We start from the raw sequence: 17,675 nt of genomic DNA on the forward strand, positions 1-17,675 counted from the left end.
TAAGGGAAGGTCAGGACGCAGGAGGAGTGACGAGGAGAGAGAGGAAGGGAGGGAGGGAGGGAGGGATGAGGGAAGGAAGGGAGGGAGGACACAGAATGACTCAACTTTGTTGCTTTTCAGATTTGAGACCCTAGTATATATGTGCCAGGCTCTGTAGACAATCTTGTCTAATCACTGTGTCCCCAAAATATATACAGACATTCTTTGACTTACAATGGGGTTTCATCCTGATTAACCCACCATAAATTGAAAACATTGTAAGTGAGAGAGTGTCATATAGCATATCACCAGCCTAGGAAAAGATCAAAATTCCATTGGGGTTAGTACTGAATGCATATTGCTTTCACATCATCATAAAATTGAAAATTCTGAATCAGGGATTTTCTCTCATAGTCTCATGACTATGATTCAAGATAGAACCAAGGAGAGGCCTGTTTAGAGAACAAAGAAGAAAACGTCATGGGCTTCAGAGGAGGCAGAAAGCCATCAGGTAGGGAAGTGAGTGAGGGTTTGTGAAGGGGATGGCATCAGGGTAGTCTTTAAAGGATAGACTGTCATCAGCTCCAGGTTGGCAAAGTTGCTCACAGGTAGTGGTAAGAAACTCTACAGGTGTGGATGTGAGGAGCTGTGGCCAAGAGCTAAGGTAAATACAGTGGCACAATGTCCCTTAGGCTGATTGGAAACAAATAGGAATTAAAGTGAGGTAAACTGGGAGAAAAGGATGATAATTCTAATGACAGCCTGCACCTGTAACATAGATAATTTGTCTGATGCCAGACACTATATGAAGTGCTCTATATGCAGAAACTCTTTCAATCTGGAAAAGTGAGTCAGGTCTACTTTTGTTGATGGTCCTTCCTAAGAGAGCTGGTTTATCAGAGGCTTTGATGAAACACTCAAGAAGACAGAAAGCGGGGATAACACTCAAGAGACTGAGAGTCATTCTCTGCAAGAAATGACAGGGACCTGAATTGTTCCAGCATGAACATAAGTGAAAACACAATTGGGTGGGTTGGAATCCATTCATTTTAAACTCTATAACAGTCTCTGCAAACTCATGTATTTTCTAATTCAATAGAGTAAAGTAGAATCTAGGTGACCTTTCTTTTTGTCCTGGGTTCTTCACTGAGATGTGGGAACTGAGCTTCTATAAGCCTAAGCATTGTCACATTATCCGAGATGGAAACCTGAAGGCCACAGCTTCTTCCTTCTCTTTCATGTTCTGCAATGAGATTGTTGACTTCCTATCATGGACTAAGGCATCTCCGAAAAGCTTGTATTCCTTGAATGTTCTGTTTTAAGCTCCTGTGAAATACTAATCCCAGTATTAACCATCTTGCAGATTCCATCGTGATTGGATTTTGGGTTGGCCTTGCAGTCTTCGTGATTTTCATGTTTTTTGTGCTGACCTTGCTGACCAAGACAGGCGCCCCACACCAAGAGTAAGTCTGTAATGTCCGTTCACTCCAGAGGGACCTAAAGAAGCAGAATCTAGTACCATGCTGGGTTTGCTTCCAGGGGGTGTAAGAAGGGGGTTGGCTATGGACTTTCTACTATGAGGTGGGATCCCACTTTCCTCTGGCTGTGGCCTCTGCCCGATCCTTTGCATTCTTACCATTGGTCTTTGTTGACTGAACACAATCAATAACCAGAGGCTTCTTCAAAGGCCATTTTCCCAGAGCACAGAGAAGGATGATGAAGAGAGTAGAGGGAGTCCTGGGAGAGTAAATGGAAGTATTTTCACACAAATCCTAACATGTTTATATTTGGTGTCTATTCCTCACTGCCCGGCAGCAACACTCTTTTATGATTGTGTCTTGTCACATAGTTTTTGGCAAGTTCTTTATTTCTTCAGCCTGCACTGGAATTGTAATAAATGCCAGGGCAAAAGGAACAATTCTGCCTATCCCTCAGCTATCCCTAGACACCAGGGGTTGGAAAAATCCTCTACACAACAAACATTTTAAATGAAAGGAAAATAATCAGTGAGGAATAGAGACAGAGCATGTCTCCACCCTCAGCCTCCTGGGTTGGTGTTCTCCAAGGTGGCACACACCCCTTCCTCTCGCTGCTTATCATTGGTCGGAACTAGCCACGCCCACCTGACTGCCCCTGGTAGGGTGGTCTTGCTTTGTGTTTTAAAGAGAAGAAAATCAGGTATCTGGGACCACAGGGTCCTCAGAGCAGACCTCAGAGTGGGAAAGACTGTTAGAAACCTGACTGTTAAGCTTTTAAGCCTAAGAAACAGCTTTGATTAGGATCAGTTTTCCTTTGGAATAATTTCTGTTGTGAAAGGAAAAAAAAAAAAGCTCTCATCTGGATACTTTATATAGACAGAGAGGATAAGGAACCAGTCCTCTTGCTTTTCAGCTGAGGAGTCATTTGCTCTGAATTCTGAATGCTGCCTTGTTAGAGCATTATAGCTCCATTATCATAAATCTGCCAGGTAGAGAGTGATGGGAAAGGTCTGGATTACATTTTGATGTGGAATATTTTGGAGTTCTTAAAAATTTATCAAGCCTTAACCATTGTATATCTCAAATACCCTCCTTTTGTAGCCTTTGCAATGTGCCCCTCATCTAGGTAGGGGTATTATTAATTTAGGGGTGAGTACAGGATTGCTCCTTACTTTTTAAAAATGGGAATCACATTTTATCTCAAATTGTCATTTACTTGAATACAGTGCTCCCTTAAAGGATGGGTATATCCAACTAGAGCTAATAGCAAGAAAATGTCAGTGGTCAAAAGCTTTGATAATGGTCTTGGCCCTAAGACTAGCTGGTAAAGTGCATATGTAGTGAGTGGTTGTCCCAGAAGTCCTGATATCCCAAGATGTCTACCACTGTGAATAAGTAGAAAGTCTGATGCCTTTATATACCTGGCTCCATCTGTAAACCTTTGTTCAGGAGTGGCTTTTAATTCCCTATCAATTAAGCAGTGTTTACTGAGTGCACAGCTACAGCTTGCTCAGGGCTATGCTGAGGGTAGTTCTAAGGTGGTAGAATCTTCCCTGTTCTGTATAGACTGACATATCCCTGGTAAGTTAGCACTCCATGAAAGCAACCAAAACCCCTTTTATACAACAGTTCATTCAGCACCTCTCTTAGGGATTATGACATAGCCTAAAGCACTAACTACAGACTTTGGCTCCATAAATTTTGATAGTTATTATTACTTTCTCACAGAAAGTATTATTCTTAGTAGGTCTCTGTTTAGCTTGCATGTCTTCCAGGAAATACCAGGTGTTCCAAAGCTGATTTGCATTTGATTTTCATGAGTGGGTGGAATAGTCCTCAGCATGAAAAGACTCAGCATTAGCAGCAAGCACTTTATCCATAAACACCCTTATAAATCCGGACGATCCCTAGGGAAATAACTCAGAACATTACCTGTGTTGTCCCTCTGCAGATGGGACTAAGGGTAGTCTATCCTCCTCATTTTACTGGTCTTTCCATCACAGAAAGACAAACTGGGGGTTTGCCGTGCCTTTCATAGAAGTCAGGGCTTTGGGCAAACCCACAGATACTGTTGCAGGAGACAGATGAGGCAAAACACCAAATAGGAACAGGATGCAGGTTTATTTAGCTATAGCCAGGTTCGGAGGGCAAAGCTATTGCTGTAACCAATCAATCCCCCTGAATTCCGAGTTCAGGTAGTTTCAGAACTTTATTCCCAGTGTATAAGGGGAGGGACTCAGACGTTCACAGTCTGCAGGGGTTCACATAAAAGCAGCTTTTTCTTTCACTATTCTGAGCAAGTTAACCCATCAAGGACAGTGTCTGAGAAGGGGAGAGCTTCTTCTCCCCTTTCTTCCCTCCCCTTGTCAGCTGTTACCATGGAGCCTAATTGGTAACTTTTCTTGTCTTAGAAATGTAGACATCTCTGTGAAGCCCCAGCTCAAGGCTAGAGGCCTTGTTAAAGGATCTGTCTTTTTTTTTTTTTAATTACACTTTGCATTTGCAAACACACTTCTCAAACTACTATACTGGATAAATACTTGTGACAAACTAGTAAGCGGGCATTTAGCACCTGGAGTGCTGATTTTTTCCAGGCCAGGGCCAAGTAAAATAGAACAACAGGAAAATAGAAAATTTACTACATTGAACTCTTTTGTAGAGACTCTTTAGCTGATAGTCCTAAAATCAATTATGGTGAAGATTTCTGGAGAAACTTAGTTAAGGTTTTTCTGTGGAGAAGGGAGTGCCACTACAATACAGCTATTCAGTTCACAATCTTTCCTAAAGCATGGATTGAGGTCTAAATACTACAAGGTGCTTGAAGGATACAAAGATGAGACTAATATGCATGTCACTATATAGGAGAGAAAAGACCATATACATAGCTGTGACTCAAGACAGAAAATAAGGCATTCTGTGAGAGAAGGTCAGGAAAGTATGGCAGGAACACAGAGGATGGACATATTCCTTCCTGTTGAGAGATCACAGTCTCCATGGAGGCAGGGACATTGGAGTTGAATCCTGAAGAAGGAATTTGATTTTGACAAAGGAGTGGGTTGGTCTGTTAGGTAGAAGGATAGCACAAGCAGAGGCACACCGAAGGGCCATCAGTTCCCATGTGACTGGAACTTAGGGTTAGCTAGGGACTGGTAGAAGTAGACAAGGGGATAAGAGAGTGGGAAGTCAGGAATATCAGGCAAAAGAGATTGGGGAGTTGATGAAAGTTTGTGTGTGGGAAGGCAGGCCAAGGAGAGTAATGACAATCACTATGCAGATACTAGAGGACTTAATGGATCTTCTTGTGAGTTACTTTCTGTTCAGGTTTAGAAAATTCCACATGTGCAAAGAATACACAGTGCAGTCCATGGTGAGAAGAAAAGGCCAAGAGTCAGAACAGTGTGAACAGTCTTTGTTCTGGCTGGGGTGGCTCAGTGATCTTGAAGTCAGTAAGTTAAGTCCAAATTGAAAATGTAGAGTACAAATTCACAAAACAAATCAGTAAAAAAAAAATGGATTTAGGTTTCTATCAAAATAAACAGGAGTGGTTTTTAAACCTTAAGAAGATACAGGAGAACTTCCTGTAACACAGTAGTTAGATCTCAATTTCATGACGACATAATATAGAATGGGTAAGTAAAGGAAACTGGCAGAAGTAAAGGTATTGACATTTTTAGTGAGTCTCAATTTTCTAAGAAATATTGTTCATGTGTTTTTCTTTTATTATGCAAAATAGTGGAATTTATGCTGTACTCACACACGCACTTAATGTAATTTGATCAATCCCATTTCCCAGTGATTCTCTATTTCTCTTACCCCCTCTTTCTTCTAATTTGCTTGCTCTATTCAACTGATTTCCCTTCTATTATTATTATTATTATTATTTTAATTAGTGCAATATAATTATATGCAAACACAAGATTCATTGTGGTATATTCATACATGGATATAGCATGATTTGGTAGATTTTGTTCTCCAGTTCTTCCCCATGCCCTCCCCTTCTTCCTTCCTATTTCCTTTTTCTACTCTGATGATCTACTTTCTGTTTCTGAGATCCTCTTTAGCTTCTACAAATGAGAGAAAATATTTGACCTTTGACTTTCTGATTTGGCTTATTTCTCTTAGTATGATATTCTCCAGTTCCATCTATTTACTAGCAAATAACATAATTTCATTCTTTTTTTATTGCTAAGTAAAAGGCATATATATATATATATATATATATATATATATATATATATCCCGTTTTCTTTATTCATTCATCTGTTAATGGGTATCTGGGATGGTTTTATAGCTTGCCTATTGAGAACTGTGTTACTATAAACACTGGTATGCATACATCAGTATAGTATGCTGATGTTAGTTCTTTGGGGTAAATACTAAGGTTTGGGATAGCTGAGTCATATGTTGGTTCCATTCTGAGTTTTGGGGGGTCTCACCATACTGCTTTCCAAAGTAGTTGTACTAATTTTTGCAGTTCCATCAACAATGTATATCTTTTCCTCTTCATCCTTTCCAAATGTTATTTGCATACTTGATGATCGACATTCTAACTGAAGAGATGAAATCTCAGTGTAGTTTTTATTTGCATTTCCCTGATTGCTGAGCAACTTGAACATTTTTCATGTATCTGTTGATAGTTTGTATTTCTTCTTTTGAGAAATATCTGTTTTGATAAATTGCCCATTTGTTGATTGGGTTATTTGGTTTTCTGGTGTTTTGGGGGGTTCTTTATATATTATGGATATTAATCCCCTGTTGGAAAAATAGCTGTCAAAGATCTTCTCTCATTCTGTAATTGCTCTCTTCATGCTTTTAATTATTATCTTTGCTGTAATTTAATACCTTCCCACTTATTGATTCTTGGTTTTATTTCTTAAGTTTTAGGAGTCTTATTGAAGAAGTCAATGCCTGCACCATAATGTTGGAGTATTGATCCTATGTTTTCTTCTAGTAGTTGCAGTTTCCAGTGTAATTCTGAGGTCTTCGACCACTTAGAGTTGATTGTTTTACAGGGTGAGAAAAATTTAGTTTCATTCTTTTACATAAGGCTATCCAGTTTTCCCAGTGCAGTTAGTTAAGAAGGCTATTTTTTCTCCAGTCTGTGATTTGGTCACTTCTGTGATGGATCAGATGACTATATCTATGTGTATTTGTCACTGTGTCTTCTATTCCATTCATCTTTATGTTTGTTTTTATGCCAATACCATGCTGTTTTTGTTTCTGTAGTTCTGTAGTATAATTTGAGATTGAGTACTGTGATGCCTCCACCATTGCTTTTTTTGCTCAGAATCACTTTGGCTATGCTGGGTCTTTTGTTCTTCCACATGGCTTTTAGGACTCTTTTTTTTTTTTTTTTAGTTCTGTGAAGAATGTCATTGGTATTTTGATGAGGATTGCATTGAATCTATAGATCACTTTTGGCAATACTTCATATTCATTTCTTAATTGTAGTTATCAGTTGCTAGCCAGTTGACATCCCTACATTTCTTATTCTTATTCATATCATGGGTTCTGGAGTGCATAGTTGGGGTCAATCATCTCTCCTAGGTTCATCTGCTACTGTTTCTAAACCTTAACTGTGCATGCCCTTGAATTTATTTCCAACCTCATAGAAGCTGTAGAAGAGGTATCCTGTCAATACAAGGGTTGCTTGGCTTTTAAGATCTCTTCATGACTGATGCATTCAGTCATTCATTTAACAAAAGTGTTTAGAGCACCTACTATATGCCTAGTGTTGTCCTGGGTACCGTTTGACATAGGTAAGAAACATAGTGCCTGCCCTCAAGAATGTACAATCTTGGTTAGGGTGACAGAGAAGTAAAGAAATGGGCATGATACAGAGAGAAACATCCTAACCTAGATTGGGACAATCAGGGAGGGCTTCTTACAGGAGACGACACCATAGATCATTCATGAAGGGCCAAGAGGAATTAGGCATGTGTGTTCCAGTTCTAGTAATGGTAGAAGACCTTGTTGCAGAATAATCTTACAGATATCAATTATAGGATATGGGCAAAATATGAAAATCAACCATTGAAAGGTATTAAAGAATGAACATACATAGACCAAAACTGAAGGGCTTTCAGCTGTTCAAAGAAGGAAACTGATTTAGCTTATGTCTGTGTTTATGTGATTTTCTACTCAAAACTTTTAAATGCTCCAGCATGGTCTGTCTCTCCATACACTTAGGCCTTCTCTAATATACTTTTGTAATGTTTTGAAATTTTCAGTATACAGGTCTTGAACACATTTTGTTAAATTTATTCCTAGGTGTTCTATTTATTATGCCAATGTGAATGGAATATTTTTTTCATTTTCTTATGTTTGTTACTAGAAATATAATGAATTTTCTATAAGGGCAATTGAAAGGAAAATATTTTTTAGTTACTGGATAAACAGGTACAGGTACAACATATCAGCAAATGAATCTTGACCCCATATTCAACATGGTTCATGTCCCCAAAGTAAAAGATCCTAGGACCATGCTAATAGAACTTTCCACAGTGATGAGATGTGCATTCTATGCTGTCCAGTTAGGTGGTCACTGGCCACTTGTGAATGTTGAATAGCTTCAATGTAAGTAATATGACTGAGAAACTAAATGTTCAATTATATTTAATTTGAATTCATTTAAATAGTCATATAGGTAGTGGCTACTGTATGGCATAGCACAGTTGTAGAAAACATAAAACATCTTTGTGACTTTAGGACAGGCAGTTCTTAGAGAAGATATAAAAAGCACTAACATAAAAGAGGAATTGAAAAATTGCACTTATTGAAATTTAGAACTCTTCTCATCAAAAGACATCTTTGAGAAAATGAAAATGCAAAGTCACAGGTTAAGAGAAAATGCTTTTAATATGTATATGTAACAAAGAATTTGTATTCAGAATACATTACAAAACTTTTACAAATCAATAATAAAAAATATTTCAGTTTTTAGAGTGGGCAAAAGATTTGTACAGACGTTCAGAAAAGGTAATTTATTGGTTTTATTATACATCAGAGACATGCGTGTTTAAATCACAATGAAATGCCATTTCATTTCCATTAGAATGATTAACATTAGAAAGACTAACAATGGCCAGACTTGGCAGAAATGTGGAACGACAGTAATTTTCATACATTTTGGTGAGAATCTAAACTGTAACAACAACTTTGAAAAACTCTTTATAGTTTCTTGTAAAGTTAAGCATACATTTACCATGTAGTTTAGTAATTCTACTCTTTGGAATTTATTCAAGAGCAATAAAAACCATATATTCTTTTTATTTATTTATTTATTTGTTTGTTTTAATTAGCTAAACATGATAGTAGAACACATGGAACATAACTTCTCATTCCTTTGGCTGTACATGGCGCTGAGTCACACCAGTAATATATATGTATGTAATGTCTGTAATAATGTCTGTCTCATTCTACTATCCTTCCTTCCCATTCCTACTGCCCCACCCCTCCCCTCACTCCCCTCTGCACATTCCAGAGTTCCTTTGTTCCCCCCCTGTACTATGGATCAGTATATGCTTCTCGGAGAAAACATTCAGTTTATGGTTTTTGGGATTGACTTTTATTTCACTTAGCATGATATTCTCTAGTTCCATTCATTTACCTGCAAATGCCATAATTTCATTCTTCTTTAAGGCTGAGTAATATTTCATTGTGTATATGTACCACATTTATTTATCCATTCATCTGTGGAAGGGCATCTAGGTTTGTTCCATAGTTTGTTTATTGTGAATTGAGCTGCTATAAACATTGATGTAGCTGCATCACTGTAGTATGCTGGTTTGAAGTCCTTTGGGTATAAACTGAGGAGTGGGATAGCTGGGTCAAATGATCTTGAAGACACTTTCCAATAGTGTGCATGGCTTTATTGACAACTACTCCAAGCTGGAAATAACCTAAATGACCTTCAGTGGAGAATGCATAAACAGATAGTAGTATATTTATACAATGGAAAACTACTCAGGAGGAAAAAGCACAGGTTATTGTCACATGCAACAACAGGAATGGATCTTAGAAACATTATATCCAGGCACAAAATACTATACATTTATTATTTCATTTATATGAATTTCAAGAATAGACTAAACTAATCTGTGGTGATAAATATCAAAACATTACCTATAAGAGGTGGAAGTTGACTGGAAATTCAAGAATTAGACAAAATTAGTCAGTGGAGTAGAAGTCAGAATATTGTTACCTGAGGGGTGGAAATTGAATGTAAGAAATATTCTATGTCTTGATTGGGATAGTGGTTAAACGGGTATATATATTAATAGAAAAACTCATTGAATTTATTTTATACTTAAAATAGTACCCAGTGGTGGCATAGTAACTGAATTGAACCAAGTAGTGTTCATGGTCATAGTTTTTCTATATACAATAGTTCCTCTTATCTATGGGGCATGTGTTTTGCTAAGTTTTGAATAATACTAAACACTGTGTATATTGTTTTTCATATGCATACATACCTACAATAAAGCTTCATTTATAAATTAAGCATGGATTAACAACAAAATAGTAGAATACAATACAATAGTGCAAGCTGAGATATGCATAAAGCAGTATAAACTAGGCACTCCTATCTCTTGTGGAGTTCTCGAGTCTCTATCTTTCAGTCAACCCTTAACTGAGTCATGCTTTAATCAGAGACCTTTACCAGGATGTCAGAGCAATAAAAGACTCACAGTCCCTGTGGCAAAACTGACTGCTGAGTTGTGCTAAAACCAATATTCTGAGGTTCTCCAACCACCTATGCTTAAACCTGGGGATAGATCTGTTGGAATGAGTACCAACTCATGGGACCTCGCATGACATTTCTGTCCCAAAGAAATGCAGGGAACAATTATAATACTATACTGTAATAAAAGTCATGAGGATGTGTGTATTCTCATTTTCTCTTCTTCAGCTGCCTCAAGGCAGGTAGCATCCAAAACATGGATACACTGGATAAAGGAATGATCATGTCCTTCAGAGCAGGGCTATGTGAAATTTCATCATGCTTCTTAGAATGGCATTTTACAACTTATGGATTATTTATGTCTGGAAATTTCCATCAATATTTTCAGACCTCAGGTAACTGAAACCATATAAGGTGATTTTGCAGATGAGAGATATTAATGACCCCTTTAGTTTATCAGTTAATGAAAAAAAGAGAAGGAAGATGTACTTATTATTTAACATTTACCGCACTAAGAGTACAGAGATGAACTTTTCTCTGTTCTGGGCGGGGGGGGACATCAAACACATTGCACTGTTGTCACAATAAGAGATCCTCGAGACAAAGCCTATAGGGCATGCATGTTCATGGGGGCATGATGGTCTTTCAGCAAAGATGGCTTGTGGGCCACTTCTCAGTTTCAAGAAGTGCTTGTATGAAGAAGGCCCACTTCTCACAGTGGGCTTCTGGGTCTACTTTTGTGCTCAGCTGGTGCCCTGGGCAGGCAGAAAAGTATTTCCCCAGCTGTTCGGTCCCAGAATCTGGAAATGGCATTGGCTTTGGCAATCTTATTTTTGTGGGGGGAGGGGTGGTTGGCATACTGGGGATTGAGCCTGGGGGCACTCCACCATTGAGCTGCTAAGCCACATCCCCATACCTATTTGTATTTTATTTAGAGACAGGGTCTTACTGAGTTGCTAGTGCCTCACTTTTACTGAGGCTGGCTTTGAACTCACTGAGGCTGCCTCAGCCTCCCTAGCTGCTGGGATTACAAGTGTGCATCACTGCAGCCAGCTGTCTTAATCATATGCTTTCTAAATGCTTTAAGGTCCCCTATCCTGGGTGACATTTTAGCTAATTAATCATGGGTTGCTGGCACACTCATTCCCTTTCTCAAACATCTTTTAAACCCAAGGAAGTGACAATTGAAGGAAAAGTTATTTATAGAAAGACAAAGAAGGCAACTTAAATTTGCATTAAAGCACACATCCAGAGTCTAAAGTGAATTCTAAATACGGGAAACAGTGGATGTGGTACTCTTGATCTTCTTGACACATTTGTCTAGATTAGCAGGCAATGAAATTTGTTAACCAGGCTTCTTACTAACAAAACAATCAAACAAGTAAACAACCACCACCATCACTGTCAGGCTTCTGGATAGAATTCCTGGCTAGATGTTACCCAGGCAATCATATTAGCAGGTGGAGCTGTATAAAATACCTTATCTACTGGATTGCAAAGTTTCCAGGATTTCTGACAATCTGAAATCTGGGTGGTTCTTGATAATTTGGAGGTTAGAGATAGATATGTGATTTTCCAGACCTGTAAATAGGATCCATGAGAATTTGGTCTTGGCACTTTATCTTTCATGTGGGGATGGGAAGGGAGCATTTAAAAACTGGAATCTCCAAGAAGATAATACATTCATTAAAGTAAGTATTGTTTAGGCCAGCATGATGTAGGCCAGTGGTTTAAAACTTTAGTACAGTAACGATCCTTGGAGATTCTGTGAAATACATTACTTTGCTTATCTGCAAAGAACCTGAGAATCTGTGACCCGGTGATTTGTATTTTAAGAAGCACTTCAAGCAAGTTTGATGTGGAAGATTGAAGAATCCCCTGAGATACACTGGTGTATGTGCAGAATATTGGGGGATTCCCTAGGAAGCTGTCTGTCTTCCAGATGATCCAGGGGTTCTCATCTTGATGCTTTTGTCTTGGGTTTATTTGTACATATTCAAAAGTGATATTTTTCATTTCTGATGTTTGTGTGTGTGTCCTTAAAGGGACGTTGGTAGGTGCTTGGTGGAAATATGCTGGCATGCCCTACACATAGAAAACCATGATCCTGCACGTGAATGAGCTGCAGCATAAGCAATCTTTTGTTTTTACTTTCTATACAGCAATGCAGAGTCTTCAGAGAAAAGATTCAGAATGAACAGTTTTGTGTCAGACTTTGGGAAACCTCTGGAGCCAGACAAGGTGTTTTCTCGCCAGGGCAATGATGAGACCCGGTCTCTCTTTCACTGCTACATCAACGAAGTGGAACACTTGGACAGGGCCAAAGCCTGTCACCAGACCACAGCCATCGACAGCGAGGTCCAACTCCGGGAAGCCATCCAAGGAGGCAGGCAGCCAGAGGAGGAGATGAACAGGCTCATGAAGTTTGACATCCCCAACTTTGTGAACACAGACCAGAGCTCCTCCTTTGGGGAGGATGATCTTCTGATTTCCGAACCACCCATTGTTCTAGAAAATAAGCCAGTTGCCCAATCCTCCCACAAAAACCTAGATTAACACATGCTCTGTGTCTTCCTGAAGATGTGGGTTCTGTCTTTGTATGGCATGATATCTCCATCCACCAAAAGCGTTTGTGTGTGTGTATGTGTGTGTGAGAGAGAAGAGAGAAAGGGAGAACGCCCTAAGAAGAGAGCTGATGTTTTGCTTTTTAACACATTTGGGAGTTTTTTTTTAATTATTATTAAAGTGTTTATTTTAAGCTATCTCATTTTCCTTGTTGAAAAATTTGGCCAGATGCCTCACATCAGCACTCCTGAGGATTAGCACACTGCTTTCTAATCTGACCCTTCCACCATTACTCTCCCTTTAGCAAGTTGCTTTTCCTCTCTGGGCTGCCACATTTTTAGTTTTCAGGGGTTGGGTCTGGAGTAGATGATCTATCCCAGCTCTAATATTCTGTGAATTTATGGCTTTGCATCCAAGACAAGCTGAGATATGCATAAAGCAGTATAAACTAGGCACTCCTATCTCTTATGGAGTTCTCAAGTCTCTATATCTTTCAGTCAACCCTTAACTGAGTCATGCTTTAGTCAGAGACCTTTACCAGGATGTCAGGAGACTCACAGTCACTGTGGCCAACCTGACTGCTGGGTTGTGCTAAAACAAATTTTCTGAGGTTCTCCAGCCACCCATGCTTAAACCTGGGGGTAGATCTGTTCCCCTTGGAATGAGTACCAACTCATGGGACCTCACATAGCATTTCTGTCTCAAAGAAATGCAGGGAAGTTGTCAGCTGAGTTGGTGGAATACCTTCTTGTGTATCTGTGTTGGTGTATCTATTGTCACACAGTGCTGTACCATTGGCTTCAGAACAACACCACCACAACTATACATACATGTGTGTGTGTGTATACATGTAAACACCTATATACATATGTATGTATGTATACACATATATACACAATTTTCCATGCTGTCTGTTACTTGGCAGATGTGTACATGACAGCCATCTGTCTTTGAACTGAGATGGTCAGGGTGTTGTACATAACAAACAGATACCCAAGGTAGTCTGGATTATGTTAACATGAGGGCAACACAGAGTTAATTTCATGAAGGAATCAAATGAACTGCTCGCATTAGAAAACAACACCATCAGCTGTATGCATGGCCAGCTGCTAATCACTTGGTGGCATTTTCACTGTGGATTTATTCACCACCTGTCTTGTTTAAGCTACAGAATAAATGCATATGACCACACAGGAATCTTCTCTGGTTCTTTATTTTCACACATCCAGCTTTTTATCCTAAAAAAACTACTTCACATCTGTAACGCCTCCTAACTTCTTGCAGTAGATAGTGCTGACTCATCCTGGGATACAAGTAACCTTAGTCATCCATGGAATTTCATTTAGGAATTATTCCACCAAAATAAATCCCTTTCCCATAATGTCTTTTAAGGAAATATTATTCTTTAAGACTCTATCACTAAACAGTAGAACAAAGCATGGGTTATTTATTATAATTAAACCTAATTTAACTAATTCTTAAAAATAGATACTGGCTATTTCATGAATATTTTTATTCAAGAAAAAAGCAAGAATGCTGATTTCATTAATTTATAATATGAATATTATTCATAATTTACTTAACCAAATACAAATTCTGGACTATTTCTTGTTAAGGTTGATTTTAAGGTATCTCATTTAGAAGTATATTTATTAAAAGACTAAATGATATTCAAAAGTTGGAAAAACATTTTACCATCATTTTTATGAACTAAGTGTTAAGAATTATGAAGTGTCTAAAGTTTTACCCCCTTATAAGTTAGCTTGTCACTGTGTCATGGATGCTTCCAGAGAAACCAAGAATCCTAGTCAGAGAGACCAAGAACTTTATTACAGCATAGCAGGCTGCATGTGCTTCATATATACAGGGTTTCTAGGTTTGTTTCCTAATGCTGCTGTAACAAATTATGACAAATTCAGTGGCTTTAAGCAACCCAAATGTATTCTGTTACGGAGTACAGAAGTCTAAAATAGTCTCAGTGGGCTAACGTCAAGGTTTTAGCAGGGCTCTGTTCCACCTGCAGACTCTGTGGAAGAATTCATTTTCTTACATTTCTAAGTTCCCAGAGGTTGCTTATACTCCTTGACTTATGATCCATGTCACTGTGACCTCTTCTGTCACTGTCTCTGACAGCTGTACCTCCCCTGCTTTTATAGAATTATGGTGATGACATTAGATTACCTAGGATAATCTCCTCATTTCAAGATTCTTCACTTGATCATATCTGCAAAAATTTCTAGAAACCTACAGACACATGAAGTGCCTATTGGTCTTTCTTTTACCCCAAGGATTCATGTGCATTCTACATGCAATATATATTCACCTCATCCCAACATACTCCAAAGTTTCAATCAATTACAGCATCAGCTCAAAGCCTAATACATTAACTATATCTTATCAGCTAAAAATTCCCAAGTTTCTTTATCTTAACCATCTAAGTCAGATATTGGTGAATCTCAGGTCTGAGCCACCTTGGAAAAGGTAATCTCCATCTGTGGACCTCTAAAACTAGAAAATAACTTATTTGCTCCCTAAATACAAGGTGCAACAAGCACAAGATACTAGCTATAAATATTCCCATTCAAAAGAGAAAACAAAAGAGACATCAGTCCCAAGATATTTCAAGTTCAACTGAGGATATTCCATTGGGTTGACAGGCCTGGAATCTCCTGTGGCTTGTGGCTGCATCTTCTGAGCCTGAAGCTCACTCTTCCTTGTTATTGAAAGGTGGTGCATGTTTATAGCCGAGTAGTTTCACCAGCCTGTTTCCTTCATGTAGAATTTTGGGTTTCTGATAGCCTTCCTTTGCTTTTGTGCCTTTCAGTTGGCAGTATTGACTGGTATAACACTTTCAAGAACATTGCTGGTCTCTTGAATATATCACAGGAACTCATTCTCTTAGAGGGAGACTCCTCTATGGATCATTCCTAATAAGCTTATCTTTATTCCCAGACTTTTCTCATTAAAATGAAAGGATCATAAATCACACTCCTAATCTTTTCAAAGAGCTCTTTGTGTATTTAGATATTCTACCTTTTTATTCCTTTCAAAATTCTAGCAAAGTTGTCATAACTTTCATTTTCTCTCCTTAGCATGATTCCCTGAGAGTGAATTTTTAAATTTTAGTGTCTTTTGGGATCTGAATAGTCTTAGAATTTCCCAAATCATCAAGTTCTGGTTCCTTTTCATTTCACAGTTCTTCCCTCAATTTATCTTTTTCATCTTTCATCTTACTACAAGCAGCAAGAAAAAATAATCAGGCCTAATATTTAAGACTTTGCTTGGAAATCTCCTTAGCTAAATATCCCATGCTCATTGTTCATGGATTTTATTTTATTATTATTAACTGCAAGGCACAATCTCCTAAGAACTCTGCCACTATGAAAGAAGGATCCCCCTTTCCTCTAGTCTCCAATCATATGTCTTTCATTTCCACCTGCAGCACCTTTAATGCACATATTTGTACCAATGGTCTGCTCATGATTTAAGTGTATCATGAAACATGTTTTTTCCCCCTACCATGCTTACCATTCCCCTCTGAGTCCTCACTAACAGACTCATTAGCATCTATACTGCTACTGACAGTCTGCTTAAGGCAGTCTAGGCAGTTTCTATCATGGTACCTCAAAACACTTCCAAATATAGCCCTGAGATTAACCGACTTCATGTTTTAGCAAGGGCTGCAAGCAAATCTACTTGAACTTTACTCCTAAAGGAGACATTATCTTTTTTAACAATAGATATTAAACAAGCCTGATTTCTGCTGGAGGAAAACACAATCTCCATCTTCTAAGATCATTCTCTCTCCAAACAACAATGAATAGACAATTGAGACAAAAGCTATACGAAATATAGAAACTGATAGTTCCCTGGAGAACTGTCTCCTAAACCTAAAATGAATAAAACGTATATTGTATAAGTCATCTGGATTTTTTAGAAAAAGACAACTTTGAAGAAATCTCAAAAAGAATTAGGGTGCTTTTAAACATTCCTGAATTATTTTTCAGAGATGCATAACCACCTCAGGTTAAATTCAGGGAATATTTCCCCTACTTTTGATAGCAGTCCAAGATTACCAGAACACAGACTGTGTATATGAAGTGTTTCATTACTACTGAAATAATCTTATAGCAGGACAATAATCCACAATGCCACCCAGAAATGGTGCATGGTAGAAAGAGAAAGCCTTTATGTAGGCCAGGCTTTTAGGTATCTTAAGGGAGGTGACCTCAGCCATCCCATGATCAGAGGTAGAAAGTTGGTAGCCTCTGCTGATTCTTGAGGCAGACCCGTTTGGGATATAAAGAGTATACTATTTTTCCTAAAAGTTAGGGCTTTTGAATAAATTTTGTGAAAACTTGTGATTCCAGGTGAGGGCAAGCCTTGGCAAGTTCATTTTGTAACTGTATAGCTAGTGAGAGAACTCTAAAGAAATATGCCCAACTTGGGAATTACATATTTCCATTTCAAGAGAAAACAAGTTCTAGGACTGGGGAAGGCATCTCATGGAGTTCAGAGATAGTGAGGAGGGATATGTTCACATTTGTAGAATCTTTTCCACTCTGGTGTCTATGGGCAAAGATTCTTCTTCCTCCTTTTCTGCATCTTCCTACTGTATGCAATCAGAGAATCTATTTTTCTCATTCCTCACATAGGCTACAGATTTTATATGCTTAGGAGACTTTGTCTTAGTTTGCCTTGTTACTTCAGGAGTTAGAACTGGCCCCTGGGAGGTGGGGTTGGGTGTTCCATGTAATTATAGTTTGCTTTTTAAATGAATGAGAACCTAATTTGACCCATATTGCCTTGAGTGTGTATTCATAATAAAATTAATAAAGATGGATATTAAAACTTTAACACAGTATTAAACTTCATTTCAAAAACATCTCTTTGGACAGCAGATTATAGTCAAGTATAAGAATAGGGGAGTTTGTACACAGGTATGTCTGAATTGTACCCACGGAGTCTAA

General features: G+C 38.3%; 1 protein-coding gene across 4 annotated transcripts in view; it reads left to right on the top strand.

Moving 5' to 3' along the window:
* The window catches only part of Mrap2 (melanocortin 2 receptor accessory protein 2), a 39,883-nt gene extending 25,987 nt beyond the window's left edge, over positions 1-13,896 (top strand). For 3 of the 4 annotated variants that reach the window (XM_048804643.1, XM_015498077.2, XM_048804545.1), the window contains exons 3-4: positions 1,343-1,442; positions 12,303-13,896. In XM_048804643.1, coding sequence (XP_048660600.1) covers positions 1,343-1,442; positions 12,303-12,696 — 494 coding nt within the window. In that variant the 3' untranslated portion in view covers positions 12,697-13,896. The remainder of the gene's footprint in view (positions 1-1,342; positions 1,443-12,302) is intronic. The other variant, XM_048804596.1, reaches the window with a different exon arrangement.
* Positions 13,897-17,675: the final 3,779 nt, after the last annotated feature.

The sequence above is a fragment of the Marmota marmota genome, unplaced genomic scaffold, assembly GCF_001458135.2.
Source record: "Marmota marmota marmota unplaced genomic scaffold, marMar, whole genome shotgun sequence".
Lineage (NCBI taxonomy): Eukaryota > Metazoa > Chordata > Mammalia > Rodentia > Sciuridae > Marmota > Marmota marmota.